Source organism: Saccopteryx bilineata, chromosome 4 (genome assembly GCF_036850765.1).
Source record: "Saccopteryx bilineata isolate mSacBil1 chromosome 4, mSacBil1_pri_phased_curated, whole genome shotgun sequence".
NCBI classification, from domain to species: Eukaryota; Metazoa; Chordata; class Mammalia; order Chiroptera; family Emballonuridae; genus Saccopteryx; species Saccopteryx bilineata.
In genome coordinates, this window is record NC_089493.1 from 287804013 (window position 1) to 287819877 (window position 15865).

At 47.9% G+C, this 15865-nt stretch overlaps 1 protein-coding gene across 3 annotated transcripts in view; it reads left to right on the forward strand.

Annotated features, from left to right (window-relative positions):
• The window catches only part of ABCA3 (ATP binding cassette subfamily A member 3), a 62313-nt gene that overhangs the window by 8873 nt on the left and 37575 nt on the right, over positions 1-15865 (forward strand). Inside the window, exons 2-10 of one of the 3 annotated variants that reach the window (XM_066275214.1) lie at positions 402-505; positions 1018-1205; positions 4943-5022; positions 5185-5449; positions 6382-6509; positions 7247-7412; positions 10358-10617; positions 13910-14026; positions 14320-14440. In XM_066275214.1, the coding sequence (XP_066131311.1) occupies positions 4969-5022; positions 5185-5449; positions 6382-6509; positions 7247-7412; positions 10358-10617; positions 13910-14026; positions 14320-14440 (1111 nt within the window). In that variant the 5' untranslated portion in view covers positions 402-505; positions 1018-1205; positions 4943-4968. The remainder of the gene's footprint in view (positions 1-401; positions 506-1017; positions 1206-4942; positions 5023-5184; positions 5450-6381; positions 6510-7246; positions 7413-10357; positions 10618-13909; positions 14027-14319; positions 14441-15865) is intronic. The other 2 variants (XM_066275213.1, XM_066275215.1) reach the window with 2 other exon arrangements.

Here is a 15865-nt window from a genome sequence, read left to right on the forward strand (position 1 = left end):
AAATATTGAAATACTTAACAATTTGTGTAATGTTTAATATTTTAACAGTAAGCAAACAAGCCTCTTCGTGGTGGGGGTGGCGCCCTCCATTCCCTTCCCGCTCTGTCCCCGGAGGAGTGAGTGACCCTCTGGGAGCCAGGAGTTCTCAGACATGCTCTTGTGGTGCGGAGGTGGCAGCTTCGCAAGCAGCCAAGTGTTTGCCTTAGAGTAGAACCCTCCTGGGCGGGTTCTGGATCAAGGCCATTCCCACTTAGAGGGACTCTCAGTGCCACCAGGGTCAAGGGTTTTAAGGAACTTGGGCTTCCTTTCCTCCTGTACTTTTACTTTTGTAACCAGAAAGAAGCTTTCCCGATTTTGTAATTCCGGGAATCTCCTCCTTTAAATTCTTTTTACTCAAACAGAACAGACACAAGTATAGCATTCGGTGAGACTTTGGAGAAAGCGTGGCATGTGCAAAGCAACAAGCTGGGTGCTGCAGGGAGACAGAGAAAAACAGAATACTAAGGTGACAGGGCTTGGGGGCATTTTTTTCTTTTAATTTTTAGTGTTATATTCTGGGAGCAATATATACAGATTTTATAAGGATGTTTATTGCTTTTAGGATACACAAGGATATAGAGATATAGTGGTAAAAACATGGCCTGGAAGGTTCGGATCCTGGCCCTCTGGCTCTCTTGCTGTATGATCCTGAGCCAGGTGTTTCCTCCTGGTTTTTGTTTTTGTTTTTGTCTATAAATGCGTGATGGTACCAGCAGCCAGAGCTGGACTAGGCTGTATAAGTATAAAAGTGTATAATGGAAAAGCTTCTTATCTTTTAATGGAGCAGGAGAGAACAAAGAGCCGCCCTGTGGTCTGGTCTCTCTTTTCCGAAATCCATATTTCTTGGTATTGGATCTGTTTTGTCTTAAGGAATATACTCGCAATCTATTTTGCCCTTTGATTTTCTAACTTGGTGAGGGGTGTTTTGTGATTATTTTCCAAATTATGTTCTAAGACCCTCCCTCCATTTGCCCAAAGGTGCCAGAGAGTCATGCCAGCGAGACCCGGGCCCCTCCTGATGTCCCAAGAGGCGTCAGTGCTCCTGATCTCCAAGGTCACCCTGCCAGCCCCACCCCAGAGCCTTCTGCGCAGGGCTGCCTCCTTTCGGCCAGTCCTTCCGTAGCCCTGGAAGAAGACTGCAGCCAGGAGCCTCTACCAGGACTCAGGTCAGTTCCCAGATACTGCTGTACAGCCTCATAGGAAGGTGAGGGTCTGTGTTTCTGTCCCGTCTTTCCCCTAGGCTTAGAGAGACAGGAGTAAGCATGGTGATGTGTCCTCCCTTGGACCTACTTTTCCAGGAAAGGAAGTCACTGACTTCTCTGACCAGAAAACCTCTGTGAACTGTGATGGTTTCTACATTCCCCTCTTGAGATAAGGAATAAAGTTCATCTTGGCCAGGCCAGATGACCACAGGATGGCTGATCCCACTAGAGGCCCTGTCTTCTCCTTTTAGCCTAACCCACTGGAAGAAACCACGGGCCTCCGTGGGAATTATTAAACCACTACTTACTTATTGCTTGTCTACTGATTTTTAAGACAGTTTACTACCTTGTTAATTTTTTTTTTTATTGAGTGTTTTTTAGAGAGGGGGTAAGGGAGAGAAGGAGAGAGAGGAACATCTGTTTGTTGTTTGGCTTATTTATGCATTCATTGGTTGATTCTTTTTTAAAATTATTGATTGATTTTAGTGGCCAGGGCCTCCACATTGTTAATTTTAAAAGAATTGGGATAATTTATTACATTGCTGCTTAATAGTACTTTTACTATTTTAGCTTTAAAAAAAATTTTTTTTCCATTGATTTGAGAGAGAGAGGAAGCAAGAAAGAGAGAGAGAAAGAGAGAGAGAAAAGCATCAACTCATTGTTCCACTTAGTTGTGCACTCATTGTCTGCTTCTTGTGTGTGCCCTGACCAGGGATCTAATCTGCAGTCTCAGCGCACCAGAATGATACTCTGTTCTCTGAACCACCTGGTCACGGATATTTTTGCTTTAATTTGTTCACATTTTAACCGTGTGATTAAGCCCTGGTCAGATAGCTTGGTTGGTTAGAGCATCGTCCTCTGATGCACAGAGGTTGCCAGTTCGATCCTTGGTAAGGGCACATACAGAAACAGATTGATGTTTCTGTCTGGCTCTCTCTCTCCTGTCCTCTCTCTCTCTCTCTCTGAAATCAATTTTTTTTAAACGTGGTTAATTGAAAGCCATATTTTAAATTAATTTTAAAATTAATTAATAAGTGCCTGACCAGGCAGTGGCACAGTGGATAGAGCACTGGACTGGGATGCAGAGAACCCAGGTTCGAGACCCTGAGGTTGCCAGCTTGAGTGCAGGTTCATCTGGTTTGAGCAAAGCTCACCAGCTTGGACCCAAGGTCACTGAGTTGAGCAAGGGGTTACTTGGTCTGCTGAAGGCCCATGGTCAAGGCACATATGAGAAAGCAATCAATGAACAACTAAGGTGTCAAAACGAAAAACTGATGATTGATGCTTCTCATCTCTCTCATTCCTGTCTGTCTGTCCCTATCTATCCCTCTCTCTGACTCTCTCTGTCTCTGTAAAAAAAAAAAAAAAAAAAAAGTAACTACTTGCAGTTGTGTTATCTATAAATATTTAGTGACTACCCTTTAAAGCAGGGTTCCCCAAACTTTTTACACAGGGGGCCAGTTCACTGTCCCTCAGACCACTGGAGGGCCGGACTATAAAAAAACTATGAACAAATTCCTATGCACATTGCACATATTTTATTTTAAAGAAAAAAACAAAACGGGAACAAATACAATATTTAAAATAAAGAACAAGTAAATTTAAATCAACAAACTGACCAGTATTTCAATGGGAACTATGCTCCTCTCACTGACCACCAATGAAAGAGGTGCCCCTTCCGGAAGTGCGGTGGGGGCCGGATAAATGGCCTCAGGGGGCTGCATGCGGCCTGCGGGCCGTAGTTTGGGGACCCCTGCTTTAAAGCATAAATTTTGAGTTACTATTATTAGACAGATATGGACATGTCTTTTCTTTAAAAAAAATTGTTAAAGGGCTTTGCTGGGAGTTATTTTCAACCGACTGAAGCCAAAAGTGAAACTAGACATTTTATAAAACAAGCTCTTACTCTGCGCCCACTGGGTCTCAAGGCAGGTCCTTTGTTAGTTGTGTTCACTAATAATGATTGACTAACTGTATGTCTGAATCTTTCGTGTGTTCTTAACCCACTTAATGGATGGTGTTGGGTTAGTATCAGCCTGAACTTGGAGCCAGTTGATTGAACTTAGAACTCTTTTCCTATGAGTCATGGAGGTTTCTCCCGCACTTAAAGGACTCTGAGCTGTGAAGGGTTCTTCTCGCTCCACCTGTATCCTGGGTGCATGAACGGATACCGGGAGCTCTCTAAGGCCTTCTTCCTCTGCCACCTGTTACCCACTTAGGTCTGAGCAGCCTGGCCCATGCTTCAGCCTCCATGCCCGCAGCTTCCAGAACGCAGTGCCTCTGTCTTCTGGGCGTTGTGGAGTCTTCCTAAGCTAATTCAGACCACCTCCTTCTCTAGCAGTAAGCACCTAATGAACTCTAATGGGCTCAGTATCTCTGCTTCTCACATGTGAAATCTAGTGAAGTGGGTTTCCCTCAATCGAGAGAGGTCTTTTTAAACCTACACTCTTGTTTCTGTTATTTCTTATTTATCTGTTTATCTCTCAGCAGACTTTTCCAGTTTATGTGGCACATGTAAACAGAACATTCAGAGTGACACATGATAGATTTTCTTTGGAGGAAAGTGACCACTCTTATATGGAGGTTCACATACCAATGCTCAGAGTTAAAGTAGGAAAGACTGACCCTCTGGGGTCAAGGTACACTCTGTCATCCCACTTATGGGTCTGCCTCCTGGGTCAACGAGGCCAGTGAGGGCCCCCATCCCAGGCCTCTCCTCTCCCTCCCCCCACAGTCCTCTCCCAGCTTAGAAATCAACTCCTCCCCAAGCCAGCCCACTAAGCTGAGTTTCCTTTTGTTGGTTCTGTGTTGGTTGAGAGTAAAGCCAGTCAGGCCCTGGCCGGTTGGTTCAGTGGTAGAGCATCAGCCTGGCGTGCAGGGGTCCCGGGTTCGAAATCCCGCCAGGGCACACAGGAGAAGCGCCCATCTGCTTCTCCACCCCTCCCCCTCTCCTTCCTCTCTGTCTCTCTCTTCCCCTCCCGCAGCCAGGGCTCCATTGGAGCAAAGATGGCCCGGGCGCTGGGGATGGCTCCTTGACCTCTGCCCCAGGCGCTGGAGTGGCTCTGGTCGCAACAGAGCGACGCCCCGGAGGGGCAGAACATCGCCCCCTGGTGGGCAGAGCGTCGCCCCCTGGTGGGCGTGCTGGGTGGATCCCGGTCGTGCGCATGCGGGAGTCTGTCTGACTGTCTCTCCCCGTTTCCAGCTTCAGAAAAATACACACACACAAAAAAAAGCCAGTCAGAGAGAGGAATTCCATCAGCCTGATATTTTGCTAAGAAATAACACATTCATGTGAACTACACAGAACATCTGAATAACATTTGTCAAATGATAAATACCACTCTAGCAGTCACGTTGCATATAAAAGCCGGTTGTTGATCTTATGTTTTAGGAGGAAACAAAGTCAGTTTCCCAAAAGAATGTACTTTTTTTATCTGCTGTCTCTTTCTCCTGTGTGCTATTTTGAATTAAGGTGGTATAAAAGAAGGGGAGGAAAAAATGGAGAGGAGGGTCTGTGTCCCAGGACTCGGCCTTCCCCCTTCCCATGTGTCCCCCAAACACAAGGCGCATTTTCATGGCACGCCCTAACCTCTTGTCTTTGGTCTGTACCTAGTGCTGAGGGTCCCTCCTGCTGAGAGGATGGCAGTGCTCTCACCATTTTCATGGCACGCCCTAACCTCTTGTCTTTGGTCTGTAACTAGTGCTGAGGGTCCCTCCTGCTGAGAGGATGGCAGTGCTCAGGCAGCTGGCACTCCTGCTCTGGAAGAACTACACTTTGCAGGTATGTCCTGCTCCTGGGAACATGGCAAGAAGTACATGCCCACTGTGTGGGCGCCTTGGGAGGCAGGGGTTCAGGGCATGAGTGAAGCTTGGAGGAGGGGGCGTCTATGAGCCCCCTCTGTGCCTCTTGGTCCGTCAGCATGTGACCTCATTCCTGTTCCAGAAGCGGAAGGTCCTGGTGACAGCCTTGGAACTCCTCCTGCCCTTGCTGTTTTCTGGGATCCTGATTTGGCTTCGCTTGAAGATCCAGTCAGAGAATGTGCCCAAGGCCACTGTGTACCCCAGCCAGTCGATCCAGGAGCTGCCTCTGTTCTTCAGCTTCCCTCCTCCGGGAGATGCCTGGGAGCTCGCCTACGTCCCGTCCCAGAGCGAGGCTGTGAGGACCATCACAGAGACGGCCAAACGGGCGCTGCTGATCAACCTGAGGGGTGAGGTGTCCCCGGGATCCTTCTCTGCGAGGCTCCAGACCACTCTCCGGGCCTAGCATCTCCCCTCATGGGGCCATGTTGCCGGTGTGAACCCCCCAACTCTGTGTCATCTTATTATAGAGTGGGGACCAGAGTTGTGAGGACCCAATGAAGTGACAGGTGACAGCTTGAGCAGCACCCAATTACTCATCGTGGGAATAGGTGGCTACGTACCCAAAGAAAGCTCTTTAATTACAAGGGCAAGATGCGGTTTGAGAGCGCAGGGCCAAGAACCTTTTCTGGGATGTGGTTTTCGGAAGAGAGCTCTAAAATAGAGTCATTAGGAAGCCTTTTGAGGGATATTCTCAGTAAATACATGCTAGCCCCCTTTTCTAGCTCTTTGATTTCAGGATAAAAAAAAATGGGGTATCCCTTTTATTCTGCCTCTTAATCTTGGCGTATACCTCCTGTGGCTTAATTCATTATAGTAAACACTTAGGAGAAGACCCTTGGTCCCTCACTGGCTGATCACAGTAAATCCCTTTATGTGAAATGGGGTCTGGGTGATAGAGAATCTTTTAACAAGCTATATGTTAGTGTCTACTCCAATCTTTAAAGCACACCACTATGGCTATAAGAGAGGCTGCCCCCAGCGGTGGAACCCAGTGTGGGGTAGCCACCCGCATGGAGCAGGGTTATGGACCGGGCATCGCTGCCAGCCCTGCCCCCAGTCTCAGCAGAAACCCAGGCTACCTGTGATTGCGAGTTCTGGCCATCTTCACAGCAGCCCGCCTCTCTGCCAAAAACAAAAGCCTCCTCGAGTCTTAGGAAAGGTTTACACAACCCTAGAGAAATGTGTAGGTTTTCAGTCTTTTATCTGCAAATGACCGAACTGTCCAGATTTTTCAAGTGAGGCAGACGATTGGGCAACTCAGCTCCCGCGCTCTTCACAGTTCACGGTTTTCCCTCGGAGAAGGACTTTGAGGACTACATCAAGTATGACAACCGCTCCTCCAACGTGCTGGCCGCCCTGGTATTCGAGCACACCTTCAACCACAGCAAGGACCCCCTGCCCCTGGCGGTGAGGACTCAGCCCCACAAGCTGAGTGCTTCTTCCCCCACCCCACCCAGACCCCGAACTAATCCAGCCCTCAAAAGCGCTCTGCTGGCCTGGGAGTAAATGTCCAGCTTTCCCTTTGGGTCCAGTATTGCCATCTTTGTCCCCACTGAAGGAACCCTGGGGACATTTAGCCCATCAGGCCAGAGCACTTTAGAAACCTAACTTGCTTGAAGAAAGCGGCCTATAAGCCATAACTATAGGCCCCTTTATTGTCCCCTCATTTCAGAAACGGTGTTTCTGGTCTCCTCTTTGGATAGAATCAGATGGGTAGATAAGAAAACAGTAGATACTTGGGGCTGGAATGAGGTGGCATCAGCATTTCAGTTATATATTTAAAACAAACAACAACAACAAAGTTTCCTTTTGCCCAGTGGTATTAAGACTGAGAAATCATCAAATACCACTAGCATTGTTTCAAAGGCCCTCATTCATGGGTAGAGTTCATGTGAATAGATGGCAAGAGAGGGTGGCCGAGAACAGCCAAGGTGCCCCATGGGGCTTCCTGTTCTCCCTGGGGCAGTCCCACTTGCTCTGACATTCAGAGACCACATGGACATTGGCGGAGGCGGAGGGGGTGGGGAGGTCGGCAGAGTAGTGAGTTCACAGAATGACAGACTTCTCTCACCTCTCATCTGAGACAGCTGTTTGGTCCTCTGTCTGGATCCCTCAGAGAAGTTGGTTTTCTCTGTTTTCCACAGGTGAAATATCACTTACGGTTCAGTTACACACGAAGAAATTACATGTGGACCCAAACGGGCTCCTTTTTCCTGAAAGAGACAGAGGGATGGCACACTACTTCCCTTTTCCCACTTTTCCCAACTCCTGGACCGAGGGAACCCGCATCCCCCGATGGTGGAGAACCCGGTGAGAAGCATCTTCCAGGTTGTGTTACCGCCCCCGGTTGCTGACTGGTGATAATCACATGAAGGGAAAAACCTACCTTGCATTATTCTGCAGAAATATGTGTTAGGAATGTTTGACCTTTGTAGGAGGAAGAAGAAAACATGCAGTAACACTGCTTTCTCTGAGGCTAAAATAATCTTTGAAAGCAGCAAAGACTCCCTTCCTATTTTTCAGAGACATGTGCTCTTGAATGAAACGTTTATATTTCAGTTTTTAGGGAGCTTCGGTTTTCATTGAATCTTTTGGGCTTGATTTTACATTTTCCTTTTCTTCTTGTTGCCTCAGTATACAGTTTTATAGGAATTTTAAGCTCGTGTTGTCTAGCATGTGTGACTTGAACAGGTAGTTGGCATGTTTGTTTCCTCTGAAGCATGGTTACATCTTGGCATGTGCTAGATAGCCAAGAACGAACAGGACTAGACGTCACCCTCAGGCTGAGACACGAGTGCAGTTTCTGTGACATCCAGAGCCTTGCGGAGAACACAGGATTCCACAGGTCTGCAGGAGGCAGAGTTGGTTAGAGGTTTTGATGGAAAGACCCAGGAATGTCCCTAAATGGAGAACAAGGGAGACAAGAGGTAGAAAGGAGGTGGCCAGTGTGTAGCCAACGTGTGTGACCTGGCTGGTGTCAGGGCCTGTCACAGGTTAATGTTCCAGGACAAGGTTTCAAATCCAGAAGAAGAACCAAGATGAACAAGGCAAGGTAAGGTGCAAGAGGCCCCAGAATAAGGTTCTGGACAGGTCATCAAGCCTGGAGATAAGGTGAAACCACATCAACAGCAGGAGACACTGGTCGCTGAGACCCAGAGGCTGGACTAGAGTCCCTGCTTGTGTGGCCAGTTTCCTAAGCTTGAAAGCAACAGAAAAAGTTCTCAGAGGAAAAGACTGACAGATTTCAAGGACATTTTTTTTTTTTTACAGAGACAGAGAGAGAGTCAGAGAGAGGGATAGACAGGGACAGACAGACAGGAACGGAGAGATGAGAAGCATCAATCATTAGTTTTTCGGTGCGCATTGCAACACCTTAGTTGTTCGTTGATTGCTTTCTCATATGTGCCTTGACTGTGGGCCTACAGCAGACCGAGTAACCCCTTGCTCGAGCCAGCGACCTTGGGTCTAAGCTGGTGAGCTTTGCTCAAACCAGATGAGCCTGTGCTCAAGCTGGTGAACTCAGGGTCTGGAACCTGGGTCCTCGGCATCCCAGCCCGACGCTCTATCCACTGCGCCACCGCCTGGTCAGGCAAGGACATAATATTGATACTAAAAGCAAATAGAAGACTGGGGATAACATTTTCAGCAAATGACAAAGGGTAAATACCTTTTGTTATATGAAGGACTCATGCAAAGCAGTTAGAAAAATATGAAGGCCCCAAGAAATGCGGGTAAATTGGGTCTAGTGTTCTCCCCCAGCCCACCACCCAAAGGTCTGTACCTGAGACTCACTGATCCCCCTGATAAGAATTTAACCCTAACATAGTCTAAAAGAAGGAACAAATCCACAGGCACAAATATGTTCACCATAACTTTAGCTACAATCACAAAAATTTCAGCCAAGGGAAATGACTGATTACAGAGTGCTGGGCCGCCACACCGTCATGGTGATGGAGACCATATGGTAACGTGGCAAAGCCTTGCTAGACTACAGTGTGTGAGCGGGCAGGCAGGATATTTTGTGGGGGAAGTGGTGTGATGTTATGAGAAGACACTGGCTTCAAAGCCAGAGACCAGGGTCCCATCCCAGCTTGGCCCTGCCACCAGCTGTGTGACTCAACTGCCTGGGTCTCAGTGGTCCCATCTGTTCAGTGGAGATAACGTTAGCTCCTCTGCAGGCTGGTTGTAAAGATGAGAACCGAACCCTCACCCAGCACACAAATGGGTGACCTTAATTGAGCACCTCCTATTATCACAACCATAAAAAGACTTAAACCTAAGGGAAACACACAGGTACAGTAACTCCATCTGGGGGTATGGTAACTCCATCTGGGGATATAGTTGGGATATTGCTTTTCTCTTTTCTAGAGGCTGGAACCAAGGCAGTTCTATGTTAGAGGGTCTCAGATGTTCTAAACCTCACTGTATTATATGAGTGGGGGAGCTCATGCTACCTAGACCTGTACCCCATGTCCCTCCTCTGTTTCCCAGGCTCAGGCCTCAAGCTCAAGCTGCTGTTTTCTCTCTTAGGGCTGTGCTGACTCCTTCTTCACACTGAGTCCCTCCCAGGCTTATCTCTGGACGGAATACCATGTCCCCAGTTAATCACTCCTCCCAAGCCCTTTTCACTCTAAAAATGTTATTACAAACCACTTTGAGAAGTCAAAAAGGGCCAGCATGGAGAAACCACAAGGTCCACAAAGGTCTGATGGCAGTGGTCTTTGGGCGGTAGTGTCGGCCTCCCTTTGAGATGGTGATTCAAGGGCAGAGCTCCTTGTGGTCGGCAGCATTATGCTCTTAAAAGATGCCCACATCCTAATCCTCAGAACCTGTGAATATGTCAGGATACATGGCAAGAGGGAATTAAGGAGGCAGACAGAATTTAAGTTGATAATCAGCTAGCCTTAGGATAGCCAGATTATCATCAATTGTCCCAGTGGGCCCACTGCAATGAGTGGGCGAGGAAGGCAGAAGGGAGGGTCAGAGAAAGATGTGATGGGAGCAGCAGAGTCAAAGAGGTGCTGTGTTGTGGCTTTGAAGGAGGAGGGAGGAGCCACAAGCCAGGGAATTCTGGAGGTCCCTATGAACTAGTGGAGTGAAAGAGACCTTAGGAGTTAGGTGATGTCGCTCTACAGCCACATTCAATGGGAGAGATCAGTGCGCGCGGCTCTCTGAGATCGGAGCATCCCACGCTGCAGCTTTCACAACACGTGTTGACTTCCTGTGCTGGAATGTCCTGTTGCTCCTGCATTCAGGGTACATTCGAGAAGGCTTCCTGGCTGTGCAGCACGCTGTGGACAGAGCCATCATGCAGTACCACGCCAACGCCTCCACGCATCAGCTCTTTGAGAAGCTCGCCGTGATGGCAAAGCGGTTCCCGTACCCTCCTTTCATCTCGGACCCCTTTCTGGTGGCCATCCAGTACCAGCTCCCCCTGCTGCTCATGCTCAGTTTCACTTACACCTCCCTCACCATCGTCCGGGCTGTCGTGCAGGAGAAGGAGAGGAAACTGAAGGTAACCCTGTTTGCATTTGGCTGTAAAACAGTTTGGCAGGTTGATTCCAGGCACAATGCCACTGAGGGGCGGTTGTGTCCCGGGCCCTCTTGTCGGACAGGGGAGTGGCCCCTGGGCGCTGGAGCCACAGCGCAGTTCAGAGTGAGGCAGGCATCCATGGTGACTCTAGCCTATTTCGGGGCCTCTTTGAAACCAGCCCTGGTCTATCCAGACTTTAAAAATCATGAGAAAGCACCATATTTTGTGTGCAGTATACTAAGACCTGAATGTGGCTTTGGAGCTGCCTTTTCCAAACGGGAGCCACAAGCCCTGGGCTTCCAGCACTTTGCAGGGTGTCTGGCCTGAACGGAGTAATGCTGAGAGAGTAAATGTGCACTGGATTTCTGAAGTCTTAGCATGAAAAAGGAGTGTAAACTATCTCATCAGTACTTTTTTTTTTTTTGACCTTTGGAATGCAGTATTTTTTTTTAATTTTTAAATTTTATTTAGAAAATTAACAGGGTAACATTGATCAATAAGAGTAAATAGGTTTCAGGAGGACATTTCTATAGCGTTTGAACTGTTGATTATATTGTATACCCATCACCCAAAGTCAAATCATTTTCTGTCAACTTATATTTGTCCCTCTTTTTTTTTTAATTTTTATTAATTTTAATGGGGTGACATCAATAAATCAGGGTACATATATTCAAAGAAAACATGTCCAGGTTATCTTGTCATTCAATTATGTTGCATACCCATCACCCAAAGTCAGATTGTCCTCCGTCACCTTCTATCTAGTTTTCTTTGTGCCCCTCCCCCTCCCCCTCTCCCTCTTCCCCCCCCCATGAGTACTTTTGATATTGATTATATGTTGAAAAGACAATATTTTGGACATTTGGGTTAAGTAAAATACATCATTGAAATTAATTTTGCTTTTTTTTCCCCTTTTAACTTTTTCTTTGTGGCTACTATAAAATTCTAAATTACATATGTGGGTCACATTCTGTTTCCGTTGAACAGAGCTACTCTAGGGATTAGAGCAACAGTGAACCAAAATGTCTAAGTATATGGCCAAGCAGAACATTAACACACTTTACATAGGGATCAAGAATAGCTGTAGTTCTAGACTCTCAGGCACAGTGTGATGGGAAATGCAGAAGTATATGAAGTGTCACTCTAAAAGAGTATCACTCTAATCAAATGTATCCAAATGAGTAGTGTCACCTGTAAACCCATACCAATGACATTGCCAAAATTTCCAAAATGTATTCAAAGTTCCTCTTTTGGCAATATCTGCAGTGCCAGTAAACAACATTTAGAGTGTTCTCAGAGGCCCCCGATCTGATGAGGTGGGTTCTGTCTGCTTGGGCCCCTTAAATAACTTCGATAAAATGATATAATGTTTAGTTTAAATAGTTAACAGTGGACAATGAAATGGTTCAGAAAATGTTTGTACACGTGCATACCTACAGATACATAATAAAACCAATGTGGCAAAGTGTTTTTTTTTTTTTCAGAGAGAGTCAGAGAGAGGGATAAACAGGGACAGACAGACAGGAACGAAGAGAGATGAGAAGCATCAATCATCAGTTTTTCGTTGTGACACCTTAGTTATTCATTGATTGCTTTCTCATATGTGCCTTGACCGTGGGCCTTCAGCAGACCGAGTAACCCCTTGCTCAAGCCAGCGACCTTGGGTCCAAGCTGGTGAGCTTTTGCTCAAATCAGATGAGCCCGCGCTTAAGCTGGCGACCTCAGGGTCTCGAACCTGGGTCCTCTGCATCCCAGTCCGACGCTCTATCCACTGCGCCACCACCTGGTCAGGCGTGGCAAAGTATTAAATGATTACTGAATCTATGTGGTTGGTACATGAGTGACCATTGTTGCAGTCTTCCCATTTTTCTGAGGGTATGAAATTATTCATAAGAATCTGGGAAATTGCCTGACCTGTGGTGGCGCAGTGGATAAAGTGTCGACCTGGAAATGCTGAGGTTGCCAGTTCGAAACCCTAGGCTTGCCTGGTCAAGGCACATACGGGAGTTGATGCTTCCAGCTCCTCCCCCCCTTCTCTCTCTCTGTCTCTCTGTCTCTCTCTCTCTCCCTGTCTCTCCCTCTCCTCTCTAAAATGAATAAATAAATAAAAAATTTTAAAAAGATGGCAAAAAAAAAAAAAGAATCTGGGAAATCGATAGCCTGGCTTGGTGCCAGGTTTATAAAAGACCAGCCATGCTGGTTCCCTTTTCCAGACTAGCACTGTCCACTGGAATATTCCGTGGTGATGGATGGACATGTACTGTGTCTGTTGTCCACACTGTCACCACTGGGCACTTGTGCCTAGCACAGCTGAGGATTGGAAATAGCCTCGTGTTGCCACTGGCCACTGTAACGAATAGTGTGGCTTTATGTGTCCTGGGACTCCCTGGTCAGTGTGGTCAGTGGAGTAGCTTGGGTTTCCTGACCACACCTCCCGACAGCAAGGCCTATGCCCAGCATCACTACGCGCCTTTCCTTCTTGTGGGGGTCCTGCCCTCACAACGACAGTCTGGACCCCTCATTTCAGACTAGCAGGAGGGGAAGCGGTGCCTCTGGCTTTTAAAGCGTTCCCGCAGCCGCTGTTGGTCCTAGAACAGCCCCGGGGCCACACTCTGTGGCAAGGGCATTAGAGTGATTGGCACTAGACTGGAGGAGCTGGGCTCCACTCTCCTGACTCAGAACCCCAACACCAGCTGCCCCACCACACAGCTTCTCGGGCAGCAATCAGGGGCACCCAGAGAAGACTGGGAAGCACAGGAGTCTGGGATTGCTCCGAGGAATGAAGGACTGTTGAAAGAGTTCATTAGCTTGGTCAACACAATGCATGCCCACCTTGGGCCCTGACTGAAGCCCTGGGGTGGGGGTGGGAGTAATGGCCGAGGAGAGGGCAAGGGTGAGGGGAAGATGGCTAGTCCTGGCTGAGAAGTAGAGAGGGCATCCAGGTGGGTAGCACTCCTGGGGAAAGGTAGGGAGAGGGTGAAATTCCTCATACCCAAAGGTCAACGGCTGACACGCCAGTGGCACCCATGTCTTCTGTCTCTGGCTGATGTGGGTTTCACTGCTCAATGCCCCTGGCCTGTGGCCCGGGTGTCCTCCATTCTCTCTTGGCCCATGTATGACCCCTCGCATCTGCAGTCACACACACACAAAGGCTCTGAGATGATCAGTGTGAGGAAAGCGGCAGAGCCTGGCGTGGCCGGCAGTGGGAGCTCACCCCTGCGGGGCCGTCGCACGGCTGTGTTGGGCATGTATGGAGCGCATGCTGCTCTTCCCTCAGGAGTACATGCGCATGATGGGGCTCAGCAGCTGGCTGCACTGGACCGCGTGGTTCCTGCTCTTCTTCCTCCTCCTCCTCATCGCAGTCTCCTTCATGACTTTGCTTTTCTGTGTCAAGGTAAATGTGGCTTCAGGAGGGGGTCTGCTGTCAAGAACATGGCATTCGAGTTGATGGGAAAGCCAGAGGCAGCCATAGTCCCGCCGCAGAGACCCTGAGACCGTGTGTGCAGATCCCAGGGAGGGCTGCTTGGGCTCAGTAGAGAGGAGCGGTGGTTTCTCAGCTGAGCACTCAGCAGAGGCCCTTCACCAGTCCCCACCCGTTTCACTTACGGCTGGAACGTTTCCCACCTCCGCCTTCCCTGCCCTGCCCTGCCCTGTGTGTGCTGACCTCTGGGGTGGCATGTCACACAGGTGAAGAAGGACGTGGCGGTGCTCGCACACAGTGACCCCTCCCTGGTGCTGGTCTTCCTGGTCTGCTTTGCCATCTCCTCCATCTCCTTCAGCTTCATGGTCAGCACCTTCTTCAGCAAAGGTGAGTCTTCCTGCCCGTGGGAGGAGAGGACTGTGGGTGATAAAACCTCAGAAAACAGGGCAGTTTCGTGTGGGATACATAGAAAAAACCTAGGAACTGAAGGGTTTTTTGTATTCTGTACCTTCCTTTGAACTTAGTTTTTTGTTGTTTTTTTTTTTAATCTTTTCCTCTTTTCCTGTCTTTCTGGTTTCTTTTAAATTTTATTTATTTATTTTTACAGAAACAGAGAGTGAGTCAGAGAGAGAGATAGACAGGGACAGACAGACAGGAACGAAGAGAGATGAGAAGCATCAATCATTAGTTTTTCATTGCGTGTTGCAACACCTTAGTTGTTCATTGATTTCTTTCTCATATGTGCCTTGACCGCGGGCCTTCAGCAGACCGAGTAACCCCTTGCTGGAGCCAGCGACCTTGGGTTCAAGCTGGTGGGCTTTTGCTCAAACCAGATGAGCCCGTACTCAAGCTGGCGACCTCGGGGTCTCGAACCTGGGTCTTCTGCATCCCAGTCCGATGCTCTATCCACTGCGCCACCGCCTGGTCAGGCTGACCTTAGTTTTCTGGGTGATGAAGTATATCCCTGAATAATACTTCTTTAAATTTAATTTTATTTTATTTATGTGTGTGTTTATTTATTTATATATTTATTGGGGGGGCAGACAGGGGCATACAGACAGGAGGGAGAGAGATGAGAGGCATCAACTCGTACTTGTGGCACCTTAGTTGTTCATTGATTGCTTTCTCATATGTGCTTTTGACCGGGGGTTCCAGCTGAGTCAGTGACCCCTCGCTCAAGCCAGTGACCTTGGGCTCAAGCCAGCAACAGCAACCTTGGGCTTCAAGCCAGTGACCTTTGGGCTCAAGCCAGTGACCATGGGGTTATGTCTGTGATCCCATGCTCAAACCAGGGACCTCATGCTCAAGCTGGTGAGCCTAGGCTCAAGCCAGATGAGCCCATCTCAAGCCGATGACCTCAGGGTTTTGAACCTGGGTCTTCAGCGTCCCAGGTTGATATTCTCTCTATCCACTGTGCACTGCCTGGTCAGGATAAAAATTATTTTTAATTATAATTGACATACAATAAATATATTAGTTTTGGGTGTACAGCATAGTGAATCAACATTTATGTATCTTAGAAAGAGATCACCACAATAAGTCTAGTAATTGACTGTCACTATACATAGTTACAATGAATGATGTTATTGACTCTGTTCCCTATGGTGTACATCCTCATGACTTATTTTATACTGGAAAGTTTGTATTTCTTAATCCCCTTTCCCTTTTCCACCCCTTCCCACACACCTCTGGATACAGAGAACAAACTGATTTCTCTTGTTGAGGTGCTTGTGCCCTTGCAAATGTGACCCTGCCGAGGGCAGCAGCTGTCCCCCTCATCCTGGGAGCACACATTTATTTTTCTAGCCTTGT